The following is a 19,330-nucleotide window of genomic DNA, read 5'->3' as shown; positions in this document are numbered from 1 at the left end:
AGAGTCTCTGGCTGGGAGGAGGAGATCCTGGTTTTGATCTCCCGGACACCCTTCCAGGACCCAAAGTCTCTGCAAAAGTTCTTGGCATCGAATTTGGCCAGGGGGATTACCCCAAACAAAATTGGGACAGCAGGCTAGAGATCGCCACTCAGAAGGTGAACCAATGGAAGGGTTGGTCTTTGACCCTAAGGGAAAGGGTAAACCTGATCAAAACTTACCTGCTCCCTTTGCTGATCTATCTGGGCAGTGTGTGCATCTTGCCGGAGCCTCTCTGGACTCGGGTCTACAGTTTGTTCTTCCAACTGTTATGGGGGAATAGACTGAACCTGGTCAAGAGGGAGGTTACTTACCGTACGAGGAGACTAGGAGGGTTGGGTATGGTCAACCCTGTGGTATTCCTTGTGAATACCTTCATTAAGATCAATATTGCAAACCTCTGGAAAGAGAGGGCTCCTCCGTGGGTATTCTCCTGTAAGGGATGGTTTCAGCCTTTCTTCCAGGAATGGGAGACAGGAGGGCAAGTGAAGGATCTCCGCACACCGCATGGACATCTCCCGGCTTACGCTACCGTGGTTCTGAAGGTAATTCGCCGGTGGGGTCTGGGAATGTGGGAGGTCAGGACTCTGCCAAGGAAGCTCCTTGACAAAAAGGTTCTGTTGACCCATTTTCAGAGGCCTCTGGCGCTCAGGGATTGCCCAAGTCGGGATCTTGTGGTGGGTCTGCATCTTTTGAATTCTATCAGAATCCCCTCGAAGTTTTGGGACTTGGCTTGGCGCTGCTTCCATGGGAAACTGTGTGTGAGGGACAATCTGAAGTGTAGGAGCTCTGAGGACAGGAACTGTCCTCGGGAGCATTGTGGTACCATGCTAGAAAGCATGGACCACTTCCTGCTTCGTTGTCCCTTTAACACAGAGGTGTACAACAGGGTGGGCGCCTCCATTGGCTGGCCCCGGCTGGCCGGTCTCTCTTATGCGGAATGGGCCTATGGAGCATTCGGGGACCTGGGTGGTCGGGACCGTTGCACCTTATTTCTAGTTAGCGCAGTGGTTAGGTATCACACGTGGAACGCACGGTGCTTAGTATCGACGCAACGGAAAATCCTCCCAGTGGACGATGTGTTTAGGACCATACTCGGTGACCTGGTGAAGGTGCGTGCTCTGGAGTATGAGAGACTGGGTACACGGAGGGCCGCTCTCTTCTGGAGGGGCTTTTCTTTTAGTGTGCCCTAGTCTGGTCGTCTCCTCTCCTGGTGGTGGGCTGCTGCTGACACCATAGATTTTTGTTTTATTGATCAGTAGACAGTGATGTAGGGCTGCAGGTGCCGAACTTGGGCTTTGTCAGTTGTGGTTATTGTATTGTTTGTTTCTGTATATATTGTATATATGGGTTTGGGTGGAGGTGTTAGGTTGGGTGGAGGGAAAAGGGGGGAGGTGGGTTCATCTTGTGGGACACTGGTTATTTGGGTGAAAAACTGGCACTGCCTGATCTGGCCTATGGACGTTGGACATGGACTGAGGCATGAGGCGCAGGACCAGCTCTCAGGTCAGTGCCGGGGAGGGACTGGTGGGCTCGAGTGTGGGGTGCTTAGTTTAGTCTTGTATATATTTGTATACTAGTATTTATTTAAAAAAAAAAAAAAAAAAAGAATGTATATATTAGTTTGTATATAATTTGTCGGTTATTGTTTATTATATTGTTATTATTTGTTTGGTAACCGGACCAGATGTCATGGTGTAGGTAGTTATTATTGTGTATATATGTATAATATGTGTGTGAGGAGAGAGGGAGCGGCTGGAGCAGTTCATCACATTGTTTATTTTCTGGTTATTAATTTTGTTATGTTTCTGTTATTATTATTGTTATGTTTTTCATTTTTATAATAAAAGATCTACAGGATGTAACTCAGGATCAGTAATGTAATGTATATACACAGTGACTGCACCAGCAGAATAGTGAGTGCAGCTCTGGAGTATAATACAGGAGGTAACTCAGGATCAGTAATGTAATGTATGTACACAGTGACTGCACCAGCAGAATAGTGAGTGCAGCTCTGGAGTATAATACAGGATGTAACTCAGGATCAGTAATGTAATGTATTTACACAGTGACTGCACCAGCAGAATAGTGAGTGCAGCTCTGGAGTATAATACAGGGTGTAACTCAGGATCAGTAATGTAATGTATGTACACAGTGACTGCACCAGCAGAATAGTGAGTGCAGCTCTGGAGTATAATACAGGATGTAACTCAGGATCAGTAATGTAATGTATGTACACAGTGACTGCACCAGCAGAATAGTGAGTGCAGCTCTGGAGTATAATACAGGGTGTAACTCAGGATCAGTAATGTAATGTATGTACTCAGTGACTGCACCAGCAGAATAGTGAGTGCAGCTCTGGAGTATAATACAGGATGTAACTCAGGATCAGTAATGTAATGTATGTACTCAGTGACTGCACCAGCAGAATAGTGAGTGCAGCTCTGGAGTATAATACAGGAGGTAACTCAGGATCAGTAATGTAATGTATGTACACAGTGACTGCACCAGCAGAATAGTGAGTGCAGCTCTGGAGTATAATACAGGAGGTAACTCAGGATCAGTAATGTAATGTATGTACACAGTGACTGCACCAGCAGAATAGTGAGTGCAGCTCTGCAGTATAATACAGGATGTAACTCAGGATCAGTAATGTAATGTATGTACACAGTGACTGCACCAGCAGAATAGTGAGTGCAGCTCTGGAGTATAATACAGGATATAACTCAGGATCAGTAATGTAATGTATGTACACAGTGACTGCACCAGCAGAATAGTGAGTGCAGCTCTGGAGTATAATACAGGATGTAACTCAGGATCAGTAATGTAATGTATGTACACAGTGACTGCACCAGCAGAATAGTGAGTGCAGCTCTGGGGTATAATACAGGATGTAACTCAGGATCAGTAATGTAATGTATGTACACAGTGACTGCACCAGCAGCATACTGAGTGCAGCTCTGGAGGATAATACAGGATGTAACTCAGGATCAGTAATGTAATGTATGTACACAGTGACTGCACCAGCAGCATAGTGAGTGCAGCTCTGGAGTATAATACAGGATGTAACTCAGGATCAGTAATGTAATGTATGTACACAGTGACTGCACCAGCAGAATAGTGAGTGCAGCTCTGGAGTATAATACAGGATGTAACTCAGGATCAGTAATGTAATGTATGTACACAGTGACTGCACCAGCAGAATAGTGAGTGCAGCTCTGGGGTATAATACAGGATGTAACTCAGGATCAGTAATGTAATGTATGTACACAGTGACTGCAGCAGCAGAATAGTGAGTGCAGCCCTGGAGGATAATACAGGATGTAACTCAGGATCAGTAATGTAATGTATGTACACAGTGACTGCACCAGCAGAATAGTGAGTGCAGCTCTGGGGTATAATACAGGATGTAACTCAGGATCAGTAATGTAATGTATTTACACAGTGACGGCACCAGCAGAATAGTGAGTGCAGCTCTGGAGTATAATACAGGATGTAACTCAGGATCAGTAATGTATGTACACAGTGACTCCACAAGCAGAATAGTGAGTTCAGCTCTGGAGCATAATACAGGAGGTAACTCAGGATCAGTACAGGATCAGCAATGTAATGTATGTACACAGTGACTGCACCAGCAGAATAGTGAGTGCAGCTCTGGAGTATAATACAGGATGTAACTCAGGATCAGTAATGTAATGTATGTACACAGTGACTGCACCAGCAGCATAGTGAGTGCAGCTCTGGAGTATAATACAGGATGTAACTCAGGATCAGTAATGTAATGTATGTACACAGTGACTGCACCAGCAGCATAGTGAGTGCAGCTCTGGAGTATAATACAGGATGTAACTCAGGATCAGTAATGTAATGTATGTACACAGTGACTGCACCAGCAGAACAGTGAGTGCAGCTCTGGAGTATAATACAGGATGTAACTCAGGATCAGTAATGTAATGTATGTACACAGTGACTGCACCAGCAGAATAGTGAGTGCAGCTCTGGAGGATAATACAGGAGGTAACTCAGGATCAGTAATGTAATGTATGTACACAGTGACTGCACCAGCAGAATAGTGAGCGCAGCTCTGGGGTATAATTCAGGATGTATCTCTGGTATACAGTGGCTGCTTGTGTCGCTGTGTCTTTAAGATTGTGACTTAGACTGATGAGTGTAATATCCCGCTGCTGCCGCTGAGCCTCCTTTGTGCGCCGCGTTCTCTTTTTGAGCATTGTTGATACATTTCACTTGGCATCTACACAAAATTACAAAATAAAATTCCAATTCTCCCTTATGGCGTCTCTCATGAATGGTAAATTATCATGAAATAGGGAAACATAAAACGCTTTGGAGATGTGGAGTAGATGAAGCGCGGCCGGCTGCAGATCTATCACCGGGCGCTGGATGTCGGCAATAAGAAGGCCGGTTCTCTCTTTCCTGCGTCTCATCTCTATATCGTTCCCCTCATATCCTCTACGGGGGGACGCAGCTTTAGTCACTCACAGATCCTGAAAAATGAAAAAAGTTGTAAAGTGATGAGAAGTTATCACAGTTAATAATGATCATTGGGGGTTTGACCACCGGGATCGGCACTTGTATCCCCTTTTATAATGGACCTTCAATGCGCATGCTCCACGGCCGCCCCAGTCATTCCTTAGCAGCTTTTACCGACAGCTCCATTGATAATGCATGGAGCGTTGGTCGAGCATGCGCACTTCCGGTCCATTCCAGTGGGAATAAAAGGGACGAAAAAGTCCTCATTCTGCCAATAGGTCCCACACGATGAATAAGTTATTACCCGGACCCCATAGTTCCCCCACGTCCTGGATCAGGGGGTTCCAATATTTAAGGTGCTGATAAATATGAACAGACCTTCACCCCGTTCATCGTATTTCTTGGCCCTTCTCGGATGTCTGACTACTCGTGTGGCCCCCGCGTCCCCCTGGCGTCCCCCCTCTGCTGGCTGTTTTCGGACTCCTTTTCTTGATGTCGATCTACTCTCTCTTTTCTCTCGGCAGATCCCGCAGATCAGTTACGGCTCCACCGCCCCCGAGCTGAGCGATGACCGCCGCTACGACTTCTTCTCTCGGGTGGTCCCTCCAGATTCCTTCCAGGCTCAGGCCATGGTGGACATCGTCAAAGCAATGAGGTGGAATTACGTCTCCACGCTGGCGTCAGAAGGAAGTTATGGCGAGAAAGGGGTCGAGTCATTCATGCAAATATCCAGAGAGGAAGGTAAGACACAATTAACCTATACCGGGGGGCTAAGAATCGTTCCCCCCATATTTAGACACTTTCTCTTGTCATTTCGAAATCCTTTGTGGTCTAGAGAAATGAAATGGTTAATTCTGCATTCCCTGGTCATCTAGGATAGGTATAGCGTTGGCACCTGGTGGTCTAGAGGGGTGAAATAGATTATTTTTTCCCCACTCATGTTGGTCTTGGGTAGTGAAATAGTTAATTGTTCATTCCTTGGTGGTCTAAGGTAAGTATAGAATAAAATGTACATTCACTGTTGGTCTAAGACTGTGAATGGTGGTCTATGGAAGTGAAAAGGGTAATAATAACACATTTGTGCTGGTCTATGGGCTGTGAAGTGGTAATTACACAAGCACTTGGTTATAGTTTCCCTGGTGGTCTAGGGTAGTTAAGAAGGCTAACTGTATATTCACTGCTGGACTAAGGCAGAGAAAGGTTAAATATTACATTCCCCGATGATCTAGCGGGGCTTAATTACAAATTCATTGATGGTATAAGGCAGTGAAATAGGTTAGTTATAAATTCCCCTGTTGTCTGAGATAGTAAAGGGGTATATCTTACACTCCCTGGCGGTCTGGGGTGGTGTCATATTCCATGGTGTTCTCGGTTGGTGTCAGGGTTCATCTTACATTCTCTGGTGGTCTGGGGTGGTATCACAGTCCCTGGTGGTCTGGGTTGGTGTCAGGGTTCATCTTACATTCTCTGGTGGTCTGGGGTGGTGTCGGGGATCATCTTACATTTCCTGGTGGTCTGTGTTGGTGTCAGTTTCTCTCATTCCCTGGTGGTCTGGGGTGGTGTCAGTTTGTCACATTCCTTCGTGGTCTGTGGTGGTGTCAGTTTTTCACATTCCCTGGTGGTCTGTGGTGGTGTCAGTTTGTCTCATTCCCTGGTGGTCTGGGGTGGTGTCAGTTTGTCACATTCCCTGGTGGTCTGTGGTGGTGTCAGTTTGTCTCATTCCCTGGTGGTCTGGGGTGGTGTCAGTTTGTCACATTCCTTCGTGGTCTGTGGTGGTGTCAGTTTTTCACATTCCCTGGTGGTCTGTGGTGGTGTCAGTTTGTCACATTCCCTAGTGGTCTGGGGTGGTGTCAGTTTATCACATTCCCTGGTGGTCTGTGGTGGTGTCAGTTTGTCACTTTCCCTGGTGGTCTGTGGTGGTGTCAGTTTGTCATATTCCCTGGTGGTCTGCGGTGGTGTCAGTTTGTCACATTCCCTGGTGGTCTGGGGTGGTGTCAGTTTGTCATATTCCCTGGTGGTCTGGGGTGGTGTCAGTTTGTCACATTCCCTGGTGGTCTGTGGTGGTGTCAGTTTGTCATATTCCCTGGTGGTCTGGGGTGGTGTCAGTTTTTCACATTCCCTGGTGGTCTGGGGTGGTGTCAGTTTGTCATATTCCCTGGTGGTCTGGGGTGGTGTCAGTTTGTCACATTCCCTGGTGGTCTGTGGTGGTGTCAGTTTGTCATATTCCCTGGTGGTCTGGGGTGGTGTCAGTTTGTCACATTCCCTGGTGGTCTGTGGTGGTGTCAGTTTGTCATATTCCCTGGTGGTCTGGGGTGGTGTCAGTTTGTCACATTCCCTGGTGGTCTGTGGTGGTGTCAGTTTGTCATATTCCCTGGTGGTCTGGGGTGGTGTCAGTTTGTCACATTCCCTGGTGGTCTGAGGTGGTGTCAGTTTGTCATATTCCCTGGTGGTCTGGGGTGGTGTCAGTTTGTCACATTCCCTGGTGGTCTGTGGTGGTGTCAGTTTGTCATATTCCCTGGTGGTCTGGGGTGGTGTCAGTTTGTCACATTCCCTGGTGGTCTGTGGTGGTGTCAGTTTGTCACATTCCCTGGTGGTCTGAGGTGGTGTCAGTTTGTCACATTCCCTGGTGATCTGGGGTGGTGTCAGTTTGTCACATTCCCTGGTGGTCTGGGGTGGTGTCAGTTTGTCACATTCCCTGGTGGTCTGTGGTGGTGTCAGTTTGTCATATTCCCTGGTGGTCTGGGGTGGTGTCAGTTTTTCACATTCCCTGGTGGTCTGGGGTGGTGTCAGTTTGTCATATTCCCTGGTGGTCTGGGGTGGTGTCAGTTTGTCACATTCCCTGGTGGTCTGTGGTGGTGTCAGTTTGTCATATTCCCTGGTGGTCTGGGGTGGTGTCAGTTTGTCACATTCCCTGGTGGTCTGTGGTGGTGTCAGTTTGTCATATTCCCTGGTGGTCTGGGGTGGTGTCAGTTTGTCACATTCCCTGGTGGTCTGTGGTGGTGTCAGTTTGTCACATTCCCTGGTGGTCTGAGGTGGTGTCAGTTTGTCATATTCCCTGGTGGTCTGGGGTGGTGTCAGTTTGTCACATTCCCTGGTGGTCTGTGGTGGTGTCAGTTTGTCATATTCCCTGGTGGTCTGGGGTGGTGTCAGTTTGTCACATTCCCTGGTGGTCTGTGGTGGTGTCAGTTTGTCACATTCCCTGGTGGTCTGAGGTGGTGTCAGTTTGTCACATTCCCTGGTGATCTGGGGTGGTGTCAGTTTGTCATATTCCCTGGTGGTCTGGGGTGGTGTCAGTTTGTCATATTCCCTGGTGGTCTGGGGTGGTGTCAGTTTGTCACATTCCCTGGTGGTCTGTGGTGGTGTCAGTTTGTCATATTCCCTGGTGGTCTGGGGTGGTGTCAGTTTGTCACATTCTCTGGTGGTCTGGGGTGGTGTCACATTCCCTGGTGGTCTGTGGTGGTGTCAGTTTGTCATATTCCCTGGTGGTCTGGGGTGGTGTCAGTTTGTCACATTCCCTGGTGGTCTGTGGTGGTGTCAGTTTGTCACATTCCCTGGTGGTCTGTGGTGGTGTCAGTTTGTCATATTCCCTGGTGGTCTGTGGTGGTGTCAGTTTGTCACATTCCCTGGTGATCTGTGGTGGTGTCAGTTTGTCATATGCCCTGGTGGTCTGGGGTGGTGTCAGTTTGTCATATTCCCTGGTGGTCTGGGGTGGTGTCAGTTTGTCACATTCCCTGGTGGTCTGGGGTGGTGTCAGTTTGTCTCATTCCCTGGTGGTCTGGGGTGGTGTCAGTTTGTCTCATTCCCTGGTGGTCTGGGGTGGTGTCAGTTTGTCTCATTCCCTGGTGGTCTGTGGTGGTGTCAGTTTGTCATATTCCCTGGTGGTCTGTGGTGGTGTCAGTTTGTCACATTCCCTGGTGGTCTGTGGTGGTGTCAGTTTGTCATATTCCCTGGTGGTCTGGGGTGGTGTCAGTTTGTCATATTCCCTGGTGGTCTGGGGTGGTGTCAGTTTGTCCCATTCCCTGGTGGTCTGGGGTGGTGTCAGTTTGTCTCATTCCCTGGTGGTCTGGGGTGGTGTCAGTTTGTCTCATTCCCTGGTGGTCTGGGGTGGTGTCAGTTTGTCTCATTCCCTGGTGGTCTGTGGTGGTGTCAGTTTGTCACATTCCCTGGTGGTCTAGGGTGGTGTTGGGGTTTATCGTATATTCCCTGGTGGTCTGGAGCAGTGAACCGGTCACTGATAGATCTCGGTTTCTCAATTCTTAGGGTCTCCCCTAGTCTATAAGGGTCCTGGACATTTGCCGGTGTGCCGCCCCCTGTGCAGAATGTCTATAGACCCATAGTGAGATTCCTCGCGGCGCCATCAGCACAGTATTCAGGGGCCATATTATATTTATGGCTGATATTTTCATATGAAGGTGCAGACAGCCCGGGGGTCCCTGTGAGCCGGCAGCCCATATCGCTGTGCAGCAAGACCCCAGAGTCAGGTCTCCAGTGACCCCCCACCCTCACAGTAAGGAGAGACTCTGACTATTTACATGGAGAGCGGCACGTTCAGTATAAAGCCGCTAATCCCCTGGCTGCGCTGGCACAGGACCCGCGGACATGCTGCTCTCCGCTTTTCATCCTTTGGATCCATTGCTCCGCTGCAGAGAACACAGCGTGCGGAGAGATTGTATCTGCAGCAGCCATCGCTCTCCTCCACCTAGTAAATAATGCAAGGAGCCGGCGCTCTCTGCCTGCAGCCAAACCTGCCTGAGCCTCTGGCAGCACTGACTTCAAAGCCGGACCTGAGCGTGTCAGACAGGGAGATCATGGCCGCCTGCTCCAGAGCGCTGACGAGAGCAGGACCTGAGCGCAGGGAGATCATGGCCGCCTGCTGCAGAGCGCTGACGAGAGCTGGACCTGAGCACAGGGAGATCATGGCCGCCTGCTCCAGAGCGCTGACGAGAGCTGGACCTGAGCACAGGGAGATCATGGCCGCCTGCTCCAGAGCGCTGACGAGAGTTGGACCTGAGCACAGGGAGATCATGGCCGCCTGCTCCAGAGCGCTGACGAGAGCTGGACCTGAGCGCAGGGAGATCATGTCCGCCTGCTCCAGAGCGCTGACGAGAGCTGGACCTGAGCACAGGGAGACCATGGCCGCCTGCTCCAGAGCGCTGACGAGAGCTGGACCTGAGCGCAGGGAGATCATGGCCGCCTGCTGCAGAGCGCTGACGAGAGCTGGACCTGAGCACAGGGAGATCATGGCCGCCTGCTCCAGAGCGCTGACGAGAGCTGGACCTGAGCGCAGGGAGATCATGGCCGCCTGCTCCAGAGCGCTGACGAGAGCTGGACCTGAGCCCAGGGAGATCATGGCCGCCTGCTCCAGAGCGCTGACGAGAGCCGGACCTGAGCACAGGGAGATCATGGCCGCCTGCTGCAGAGCGCTGACGAGAGCTGGACCTGAGCACAGGGAGATCATGGCCGCCTGCTCCAGAGCGCTGACGAGAGCCGGACCTGAGCACAGGGAGATCATGGCCGCCTGCTGCAGAGCGCTGACGAAAGCTGGACCTGAGCACAGGGAGATCATGGCCGCCTGCTCCAGAGCGCTGACGAGAGCTGGACCTGAGCACAGGGAGATCATGGCCGCCTGCTCCAGAGCGCTGACGAGAGCCGGACCTGAGCACAGGGAGATCATGGCCGCCTGCTCCAGAGCGCTGACGAGAGCTGGACCTGAGCACAGGGAGATCATGGCCGCCTGCTCCAGAGCGCTGACGAGAGCTGCACCTGAGCACAGGGAGATCATGGCCGCCTGTTGCAGAGCGCTGATGAGAGCTGGACCTGAGCACAGGGAGATCATGGCCGCCTGCTCCAGAGCGCTGACGAGAGCCGGACCTGAGCACAGGGAGATCATGGCCGCCTGCTCCAGAGCGCTGACGAGAGCCGGACCTGAGCGCAGGGAGATCATGGCCGCCTGCTCCAGAGCGCTGACGAGAGCCGGACCTAAGCGCAGGGAGATCATGGCCGCCTGCTCCAGAGCGCTGACGAGAGCCGGACCTGAGCGCAGGGAGATCATGGCCGCCTGCTCCAGAGCGCTGACGAGAGCCGGACCTGAGCGCAGGGAGATCATGGCCGCCTGCTCCAGAGCGCTGACGAGAGCCGGACCTGAGCACAGGGAGATCATGGCCGCCTGCTCCAGAGCGCTGACGAGAGCCGGACCTGAGCGTGTCAGACAGGGAGATCATGGCCGCCTGCTCCAGAGCGCTGACGAGAGCCGGACCTGAGCACAGGGAGATCATGGCCGCCTGCTCCAGAGCGCTGACGAGAGCCGGACCTGAGCACAAGGAGATCATGGCCGCCTGCTCCAGAGCGCTGATGAGAGCCGGACCTGAGCACAGGGAGATCATGGCCGTCTGCTCCAGAGCGCTGACGAGAGCCGGACCTGAGCACAGGGAGATCATGGCCGCCTGCTCCAGAGCGCTGACGAGAGCCGGACCTGAGCACAGGGAGATCATGGCCGCCTGCTCCAGAGCGCTGACGAGAGCCGGACCTGAGCACAGGGAGATCATGGCCGCCTGCTCCAGAGCGCTGACGAGAGCCGGACCTGAGCACAGCGAGATCATGGCCGCCTGCTCCAGAGCGCTGACGAGAGCCGGACCTGAGCACAGGGAGATCATGGCCGCCTGCTCCAGAGCGCTGACGAGGGCCGGACCTGAGCACAGGGAGATCATGGCCGCCTGCTCCAGAGCGCTGACGAGAGCCGGACCTGAGCACAGGGAGATCATGGCTGCCTGCTCCAGAGTGCTGACGAGGGCCGGACCTGAGCACAGGGAGATCATGGCCGCCTGCTCCAGAGCGCTGACGAGAGCCGGACCTGAGCACAGGGAGATCATGGCTGCCTGCTCCAGAGTGCTGACGAGGGCCGGACCTGAGCACAGGGAGATCATGGCCGCCTGCTCCAGAGCGCTGACGAGAGCCGGACCTGAGCACAGGGAGATCATGGCCGCCTGCTCCAGAGCGCTGACGAGAGCCGGACCTGAGCACAGGGAGATCATGGCCGCCTGCTCCAGAGCGCTGACGAGAGCAGGACTGCAGTTCCAGATCAATGGAGGGCGGATAACAAGCCGTGTCAGACTTGGCTCAGTTCTACGTTTTAATGGTTCTGCGGTCCTGACAATCCCCTCTGCTGCGCTGGAGAGAGAGGAGCCTCGTGCCATGGATGTGTCCAGTTAGAAAGTGACACGTGCCGGAAGATGGTGAAAAGGCAAAATGCAAAAACCTAGACGTTTCACAGAGAAGATAAAGCAAAGGGCGCATTAGTGTTACCCAGGCAGGGCACAACAACCTATGGAAATAAGGAATGGTGCCCACCCAAGGCAGCTGGTCAGACACCGCTCCAGGCAGGGCCAGACACAGGCAGGAGGTCAGAGACAGCTCCAGGCAGGGGCAGACACAGGCAGGAGGTCAGACACTGCTCCAAACGGGCAGACACAGGCAGGAGGTCAGAGACAGCTCCAGGCAGGGGCAGACACAGGCAGGAGGCCAGAGACAGCTCCAGGCAGGGGCAGACACAGGCAGGAGGTCAGAGACAGCTCCAGGCAGGGGCAGACACAGGCAGGTGGTCAGACACTGCTCCAGGCAGGGGCAGACACAGGCAGGTGGTCAGACACTGCTCCAGGCAGGGGCAGACACAGGCAGGAGGCCAGAGACAGCTCCAGGCAGGGGCAGACACTGGCAGGAGGTCAGACACTGCTCCAGGCAGGGGCAGACACAGGCAGGTGGTCAGAGACAGCTCCAGGCAGGGGCAGACACAGGCAGGAGGTCAACATCGCTCCAGGCAGGGGCAGACACAGGCAGGAGGCCAGAGACCGCTCCAGGCAGGGGCAGACACAGGCAGGAGTCCAGAGACAGCTCCAGGCAGGGGCAGACACAGGCAGGAGGTCAGAGACAGCAGCTCAAGGCAGAGGCAGACACAGGCAGGAGGCCAGAGACAGCTCTAGGCAAGGGCAGACACAGGCAGGTGGTGAGAGACAGCTCCAGGCAGGGGCAGACACAGGCAGGAGGCCAGAGACAGCTCTAGGCAAGGGCAGACACAGGCAGGTGGTCAGAGACAGCTCCAGGCAGGGGCAGACACAGGCAGGAGGCCAGAGACAGCTCCAGGCAGGGACAGACACGGGCAGGAGGTCAGACACCGCTCCAGGCAGGGGCAGACACAGGCAGGAGGTCAGACACTGCTCCAAACAGGGGCATACACAGGCAGGAGGTCAGAGACAGCTCCAGGTAGGGGCAGACACAGGCAGGAGGCCACAGACAGCTCCAGGCAGGGGCAGACACAGGCAGGAGATCAGAGACAGCTACAGGCAGGGGCAGACACAGGCAGGTGGTCAGAGACAGCTCCAGGCAGGGGCAGACACAGGCAGGTGGTCAGACACTGCTCCAGGCAGGGGCAGACACGGGCAGGAGGCCAGAGACAGCTCCAGGCAGGGGCAGACACTGGCAGGAGGTCAGACACTGCTCCAGGCAGGGGCAGACACAGGCAGGTGGTCAGAGACAGCTCCAGGCAGGGGCAGACACAGGCAGGAGGTCAGACACCGCTCCAGGCAGGGGCAGACACAGGCAGGAGGCCAGAGACAACTCCAGGCAGGGGCAGACACAGGCAGGAGTCCAGAGACAGCTCCAGGCAGGGGCAGACACAGGCAGGTGGTCAGAGACAGCTCCAGGCAGGGGCAGACACAGGCAGGAGGCCAGAGACGGCTCCAGGCAGGAGGCCAGAGACAGCTCCAGGCAGGGACAGACACAGGCAGGAGGCCCCTGTGCCAGAACGGTACATGGGGCCTGTGCAGTCCAGTCGCTCAGCAGTATGCAGAATTCCACCAGCTATGGAGGTGGTAGTGGCCCCCAACCTCTGGGTCCCCTTGCGACTGTACAGGCTGCACCATTGGTCTGTCCGCCCCTGACTCCAGTGCTAAATCTGCAGCAGCTTCTGCTCCAAGCAGTTAAATGCCCTTTATAGAATTGCCATCCTCTCAAGTCCTGGGGGCGACTGAAGCCCGATACCTCCGTATCAACAATTAGCAACTGGTGACTGCAACAAAGTAACAAAAATCAGTCACTGCTGTAACACTGGAAATAAAAGAATCAAATCCACCCTGAAACTTGAGAATACTGACCAGGCTGGGGGAATAGCCTGAGGCTCTTTACAGCGGATCAGCTCAAGATGGTGAAGAGAGGAGCGTTAAAGGGAGTGTCAGCTCAAAACTAAGCCACGGCCCTATAGAGGATATCGTCCCTATAAATATGGCACCATTATTGCTCCATCAGTGCAGACAAGCCAGTGCTGTCAATCACCAGTGAGGAAGGTGGGAGTATGGAAAACCAGAGGGAAGAATAATGTATTGGGCCTTCTGGCCACACCCAGAGTGCACTGAGCAGATCATTTGCATATTTGATTAAAGTTTCGTTTCTGCGTAACGGAGACAACAATTACAGCAATAATGGTGCGGTATTTATAGGGGCGATTTCCTCTACAAGGCTGTGCTCTTAGTGTACAATGTCAGTTCAAGCCGAGGTGAATTGCCCATATTAGGCCACGGCCCCACTATCAGTATTCGGTCAGTATTTTTTCTCAGGAGTGGGAGCCAAAACCAGGAGTGGGTGATAAATGCAGAATTGGTGACTTGTTTCTATTCTACCTTTTCTCTGATTTTTCTCAATAATGGGAGCCAAAACCAGGTGAGGAACAAACACTGACCGAATACTGATAGTGGGGTCGTGGCCTTAGGGAAAAGGTTCCTTCCTAACTCCACATAAGCAATCAGACGAGTTCGCTGGATCATTGTCCCATAATCTGTAATATATTATCTAGAAAGGCATCCAGACCTCCTAGAACTATATTAGTGAATAAACTATTACAACATCATGTGACAGAAACTTCAACAGTCTCACTGCTCTAACAGTAAAGAATCTCACTGCTCTAACAGTAAAGAATCCATAGTGTTACTGCTCTAACAATATAGAATCCATAGTGTCACTGCTCTAACAGTAAAGAATCCATAGTCTCACTGCTCTTACAGTAAAGAATCTCACTGCTCTAACAGTATAGAATCCATAGTGTCACTGCTCTTACAGTATAGAATCCATAGTGTCACTGCTCTAACAGTAAAGAATCCATAGTGTCACTGCTCTAACAGTATAGAATCCATAGTGTCACTGCTCTAACAGTAAAGAATCCATAGTGTCACTGCTCTAACAGTAAAGAATCCATAGTGTCACTGCTCGTACAGTAAAGAATCCATAGTGTCACTGCTCGTACAGTATAGAATCCATAGTGTCACTGCTCTAACAGTAAAGAATCCATAGTCTCACTGCTCTTACAGTAAAGAATCCATAGTGTCACTGCTCTAACAGTAAAGAATCCATAGTGTCACTGCTCGTACAGTAAAGAATCCATAGTGTCACTGCTCTTACAGTAAAGAATCCATAGTGTCACTGCTCGTACAGTAAAGAATCCATAGTGTCACTGCTCGTACAGTAAAGAATCCATAGTGTCACTGCTCGCACAGTGAAGAATCTATAGTGTCACTGCTCTTACAGTAAAGAATCCATAGTGTCACTGCTCTAACAGTAAATAATCCATAGTATCACTGCTCGTACAGTAAAGAATCTATAGTGTCTCTGCTCGCACAGTAAAGAATCTATAGTGTCACTGCTCGCACAGTAAAGAATCTATTGTGTCACTGCTCGTACAATAAAGAATCCATAGTGTCACTGCTCTTACAGTAAAGAATCCATACTGTCACTGCTCGTACAGTAAAGAATCCATAGTGTCACTGCTCGTACAGTAAAGAATCTATTGTGTCACTGCTCGTACAATAAAGAATCCATACTGTCACTGCTCTAACAGTAAAGAATCCATAGTGTCACTGCTCGTACAGTAAAGAATCCATAGTGTCACTGCTCTAACAGTAAAGAATCCATAGTCTAACTGCTCTAACAGTAAAGAATCAATAGTGTCACTGCTCTAACAGTAAAGAATCCATAGTGTCACTGCTCGTACAGTAAAGAATCCATAGTGTCACTGCTCTTACAGTAAAGAATCCATAGTGTCACTGCTCGCACAGTAAAGAATCTATAGTGTCACTGCTCGTACAGTAAAGAATCCATAGTGTCACTGCTCTTACAGTAAAGAATCCATAGTGTCACTGCTCTAACAGTAAATAATCCATAGTATCACTGCTCGTACAGTAAAGAATCTATAGTGTCTCTGCTCGCACAGTAAAGAATCTATAGTGTCACTGCTCGCACAGTAAAGAATCTATTGTGTCACTGCTCATACAGTAAAGAATCCATAGTGTCACTGCTCTTACAGTAAAGAATCCATAGTGTCACTGCTCTAACAGTAAATAATCCATAGTATCACTGCTCGTACAGTAAAGAATCTATAGTGTCACTGCTCGCACAGTAAAGAATCTATTGTGTCACTGCTCGTACAGTAAAGAATCCATAGTGTCACTGCTCTTACAGTAAAGAATCCATACTGTCACTGCTCTAACAGTAAAGAATCCATAGTGTCACTGCTCGTACAGTAAAGAATCCATAGTGTCACTGCTCTAACAGTAAATAATCCATAGTCTCACTGCTCTTACAGTAAAGAATCCATAGTGTCACTGCTCTAACAGTAAAGAATCAATAGTGTCACTGCTCTTACAGTAAAGAATCAATAGTGTCACTGCTCTAACAGTAAAGAATCTATTGTGTCACTGCTCGTACAGTAAAGAATCCATAGTGTCACTGCTCTTACAGTAAAGAATCCATAGTATCACTGCTCGTACAGTAAAGAATCCATAGTGTCACTGCTCTAACAGTAAATAATCCATAGTATCATGGCTCGTACAGTAAAGAATCTATTGTGTCACTGCTCGTACAGTAAAGAATCCATAGTATCACTGCTCTTACAGTAAAGAATCCATACTGTCACTGCTCTAACAGTAAAGAATCCATAGTGTCACTGCTTGTACAGTAAAGAATCCATAGTGTCACTGCTCTAACAGTAAAGAATCCATAGTCTCACTGCTCTTACAGTAAAGAATCCATAGTGTCACTCCTCTAACAGTAAAGAATCCATAGTGTCACTGCTCGTACAGTAAAGAATCCATAGTGTCACTGCTCTTACAGTAAAGAATCCATACTGTCACTGCTCTAACAGTAAAGAATCCATAGTGTCACTGCTTGTACAGTAAAGAATCCATAGTGTCACTGCTCTAACAGTAAAGAATCCATAGTCTCACTGCTCTTACAGTAAAGAACCCATAGTGTCACTGCTCTAACAGTAAAGAATCCATAGTGTCACTGCTCGTACAGTAAAGAATCCATAGTGTCACTGCTCTTACAGTAAAGAATCCATAGTGTCACTGCTCGTACAGTAAAGAATCTATAGTGTCTCTGCTCGCACAGTAAAGAATCTATTGTGTCACTGCTCGTACAGTAAAGAATCCATAGTGTCACTGCTCTTACAGTAAAGAATCCATAGTGTCACTGCTCGTACAGTAAAGAATCCATAGTGTCACTGCTCTTACAGTAAAGAATCTATTGTGTCACTGCTCGTACAGTAAAGAATCCATAGTGTCACTGCTCTTACAGTAAAGAATCCATAGTGTCACTGCTCTAACAGTAAAGAATCCATAGTGTCACTGCTCGTACAGTAAAGAATCCATAGTGTCTCTGCTCGTACAGTAAAGAATCTATTGTGTCACTGCTCTAACAGTAAAGAATCCATAGTGTCACTGCTCGTACAGTAAAGAATCCATAGTGTCTCTGCTCGTACAGTAAAGAATCCATAGTGTCACTGCTCTAACAGTAAAGAATCACTGTCTGTGCTTATGATTAAACCTTCTCCCTCTAGACATAGAGAATTTCCCTTTGTCACCGTTGCAGGAATATGTATAAAAAGGTCATTATCCAGATCTGTACTGTCCCTCCATATATTTCTCCATATCACTGATCACCGAGGATTGGGGCATTATATCACCTGATACTGAGGATTGGGGCATTATATCACCGGATACTGATGATTGGGGCATTATATCCCCGGATACTGAGGATTGGGGCATTATATCACCGGATACTGAGGATTGGGGCATTATATCACCTGATACTGAGGATTGGGGCATTATATCACCTGATACTGAGGATTGGGGCATTATATCACCGGATACTGATGATTGGGGCATTATATCCCCGGATACTGAGGATTGGGGCATTATATCACCGGATACTGAGGATTGGGGCATTATATCACCTGATACTGAGGATTGGGGCATTATATCACCGGATACTGATGATTGGGGCATTATATCACCGGATACTGAGGACTGGGGCATTATATCACCGGATACTGAGGATTGGGGCATTATATCCCCGGATACTGAGGTTTGGGGCATTATATCACCTGATACTGAGGATTGGGGCATTATATCACCGGATACTGAGGATTGGGGCGTTATATCACCTGATACTGATGATTGGGGCATTATATCACCTGATACTGAGGATTGGGGCATTATATCACCTGATACTGATGATTGGGGCATTATATCACCTGATACTGAGGATTGGGGCATTATATCACCTGATACTGATAATTGGGGCATTATATCACCTGATACTGAGGATTGGGGCATTATATCGCCGGATACTGAGGATTGGGGCATTATATCCCCGGATACTGAGGATTGGGGCATTATATCCCCGGATACTGAGTATTGGGGCATTATATCTCCGGATACTGTGGATTGGGGCATTATATCACCTGATACTGATGATTGGGGCATTATATCCCCGGATACTGAGGATTGGGGCATTATATCACCGGATACTGAGGATTGGGGCATTATATGACCGGATACTGAGGATTGGGGCATTATATCCCCGGATACAGAGGATTGGGGCATTATATCTCCGGATACTGTGGATTGGGGCATTATATGACCTGATACTGATGATTGGGGCATTATATCCCCGGACTGAGGATTGGGGCATTATATGACCGTATACTGAGGATTGGGGCATTATATCACCGGATATTGAGGATTGGGGAATTATATCACCGGATACTGAGGATTGGGGCATTATATCACCGGATATTGAGGATTGGGGCGTTATATCACCTGATACTGATGATTGGGGCATTATATCACCGGATACTGAGGATTGGGGCATTATATCCCCGGAAACTGAGGATTGGGGCATTATATCACCGAAGATTGGGGGATTATATCACCGGATACTGAGGATTGGGGCATTATATCACCTGATACTGATGATTGGGGCATTATATCACCTGATACTGAGGATTGGGGCATTATATCGCCGGATACTGAGGATTGGGGCATTATATCCCCGGATACTGAGGATTGGGGCATTATATCCCCGGATACTGAGGATTGGGGCATTATATCTCCGGATACTGTGGATTGGGGCATTATATCCCAGGATACTGAGGATTGGGGCATTATATCACCGGATACTGAGGATTGGGGCATTTTATGACCGGATACTGAGGATTGGGGCATTATATCCCCGGATACAGAGGATTGGGGCATTATATCCCCGGATACTGAGGATTGGCCCATTATATCCCCGATACTGATGATTGGGGCATTATATCCCCGGATACTGAGGATTGGGGAATTATATCACCTGATACTGATGATTGGGGCATTATATCACCGGATACTGAGGATTGGGGCATTATATCACCGGATACTGAGGATTGGGGCATTATATCATCTGATACTGAGGATTGGGGCATTATATCCCCGGATACTGA

General features: G+C 49.9%; 1 protein-coding gene across 4 annotated transcripts in view; it reads left to right on the top strand.

Annotated features, from left to right (window-relative positions):
- Positions 1 to 19,330, top strand: part of GRM7 (glutamate metabotropic receptor 7) — a 469,276-nt gene that overhangs the window by 191,227 nt on the left and 258,719 nt on the right. For all 4 annotated transcript variants that reach the window (XM_073645026.1, XM_073645027.1, XM_073645029.1 and 1 more), the window contains exon 2: positions 5,052 to 5,268. In XM_073645026.1, coding sequence (XP_073501127.1) covers positions 5,052 to 5,268 — 217 coding nt within the window. The remainder of the gene's footprint in view (positions 1 to 5,051; positions 5,269 to 19,330) is intronic.

The sequence above is a fragment of the Phyllobates terribilis genome, unplaced genomic scaffold (assembly GCF_046119375.1).
Source record: "Phyllobates terribilis strain yellow unplaced genomic scaffold, ASM4611937v1 Scaffold_8__6_contigs__length_399053987, whole genome shotgun sequence".
Lineage (NCBI taxonomy): Eukaryota > Metazoa > Chordata > Amphibia > Anura > Dendrobatidae > Phyllobates > Phyllobates terribilis.
Note: the sequence above shows the minus strand (reverse complement) of the source record. Positions and strands in the feature narration are given on the sequence as shown.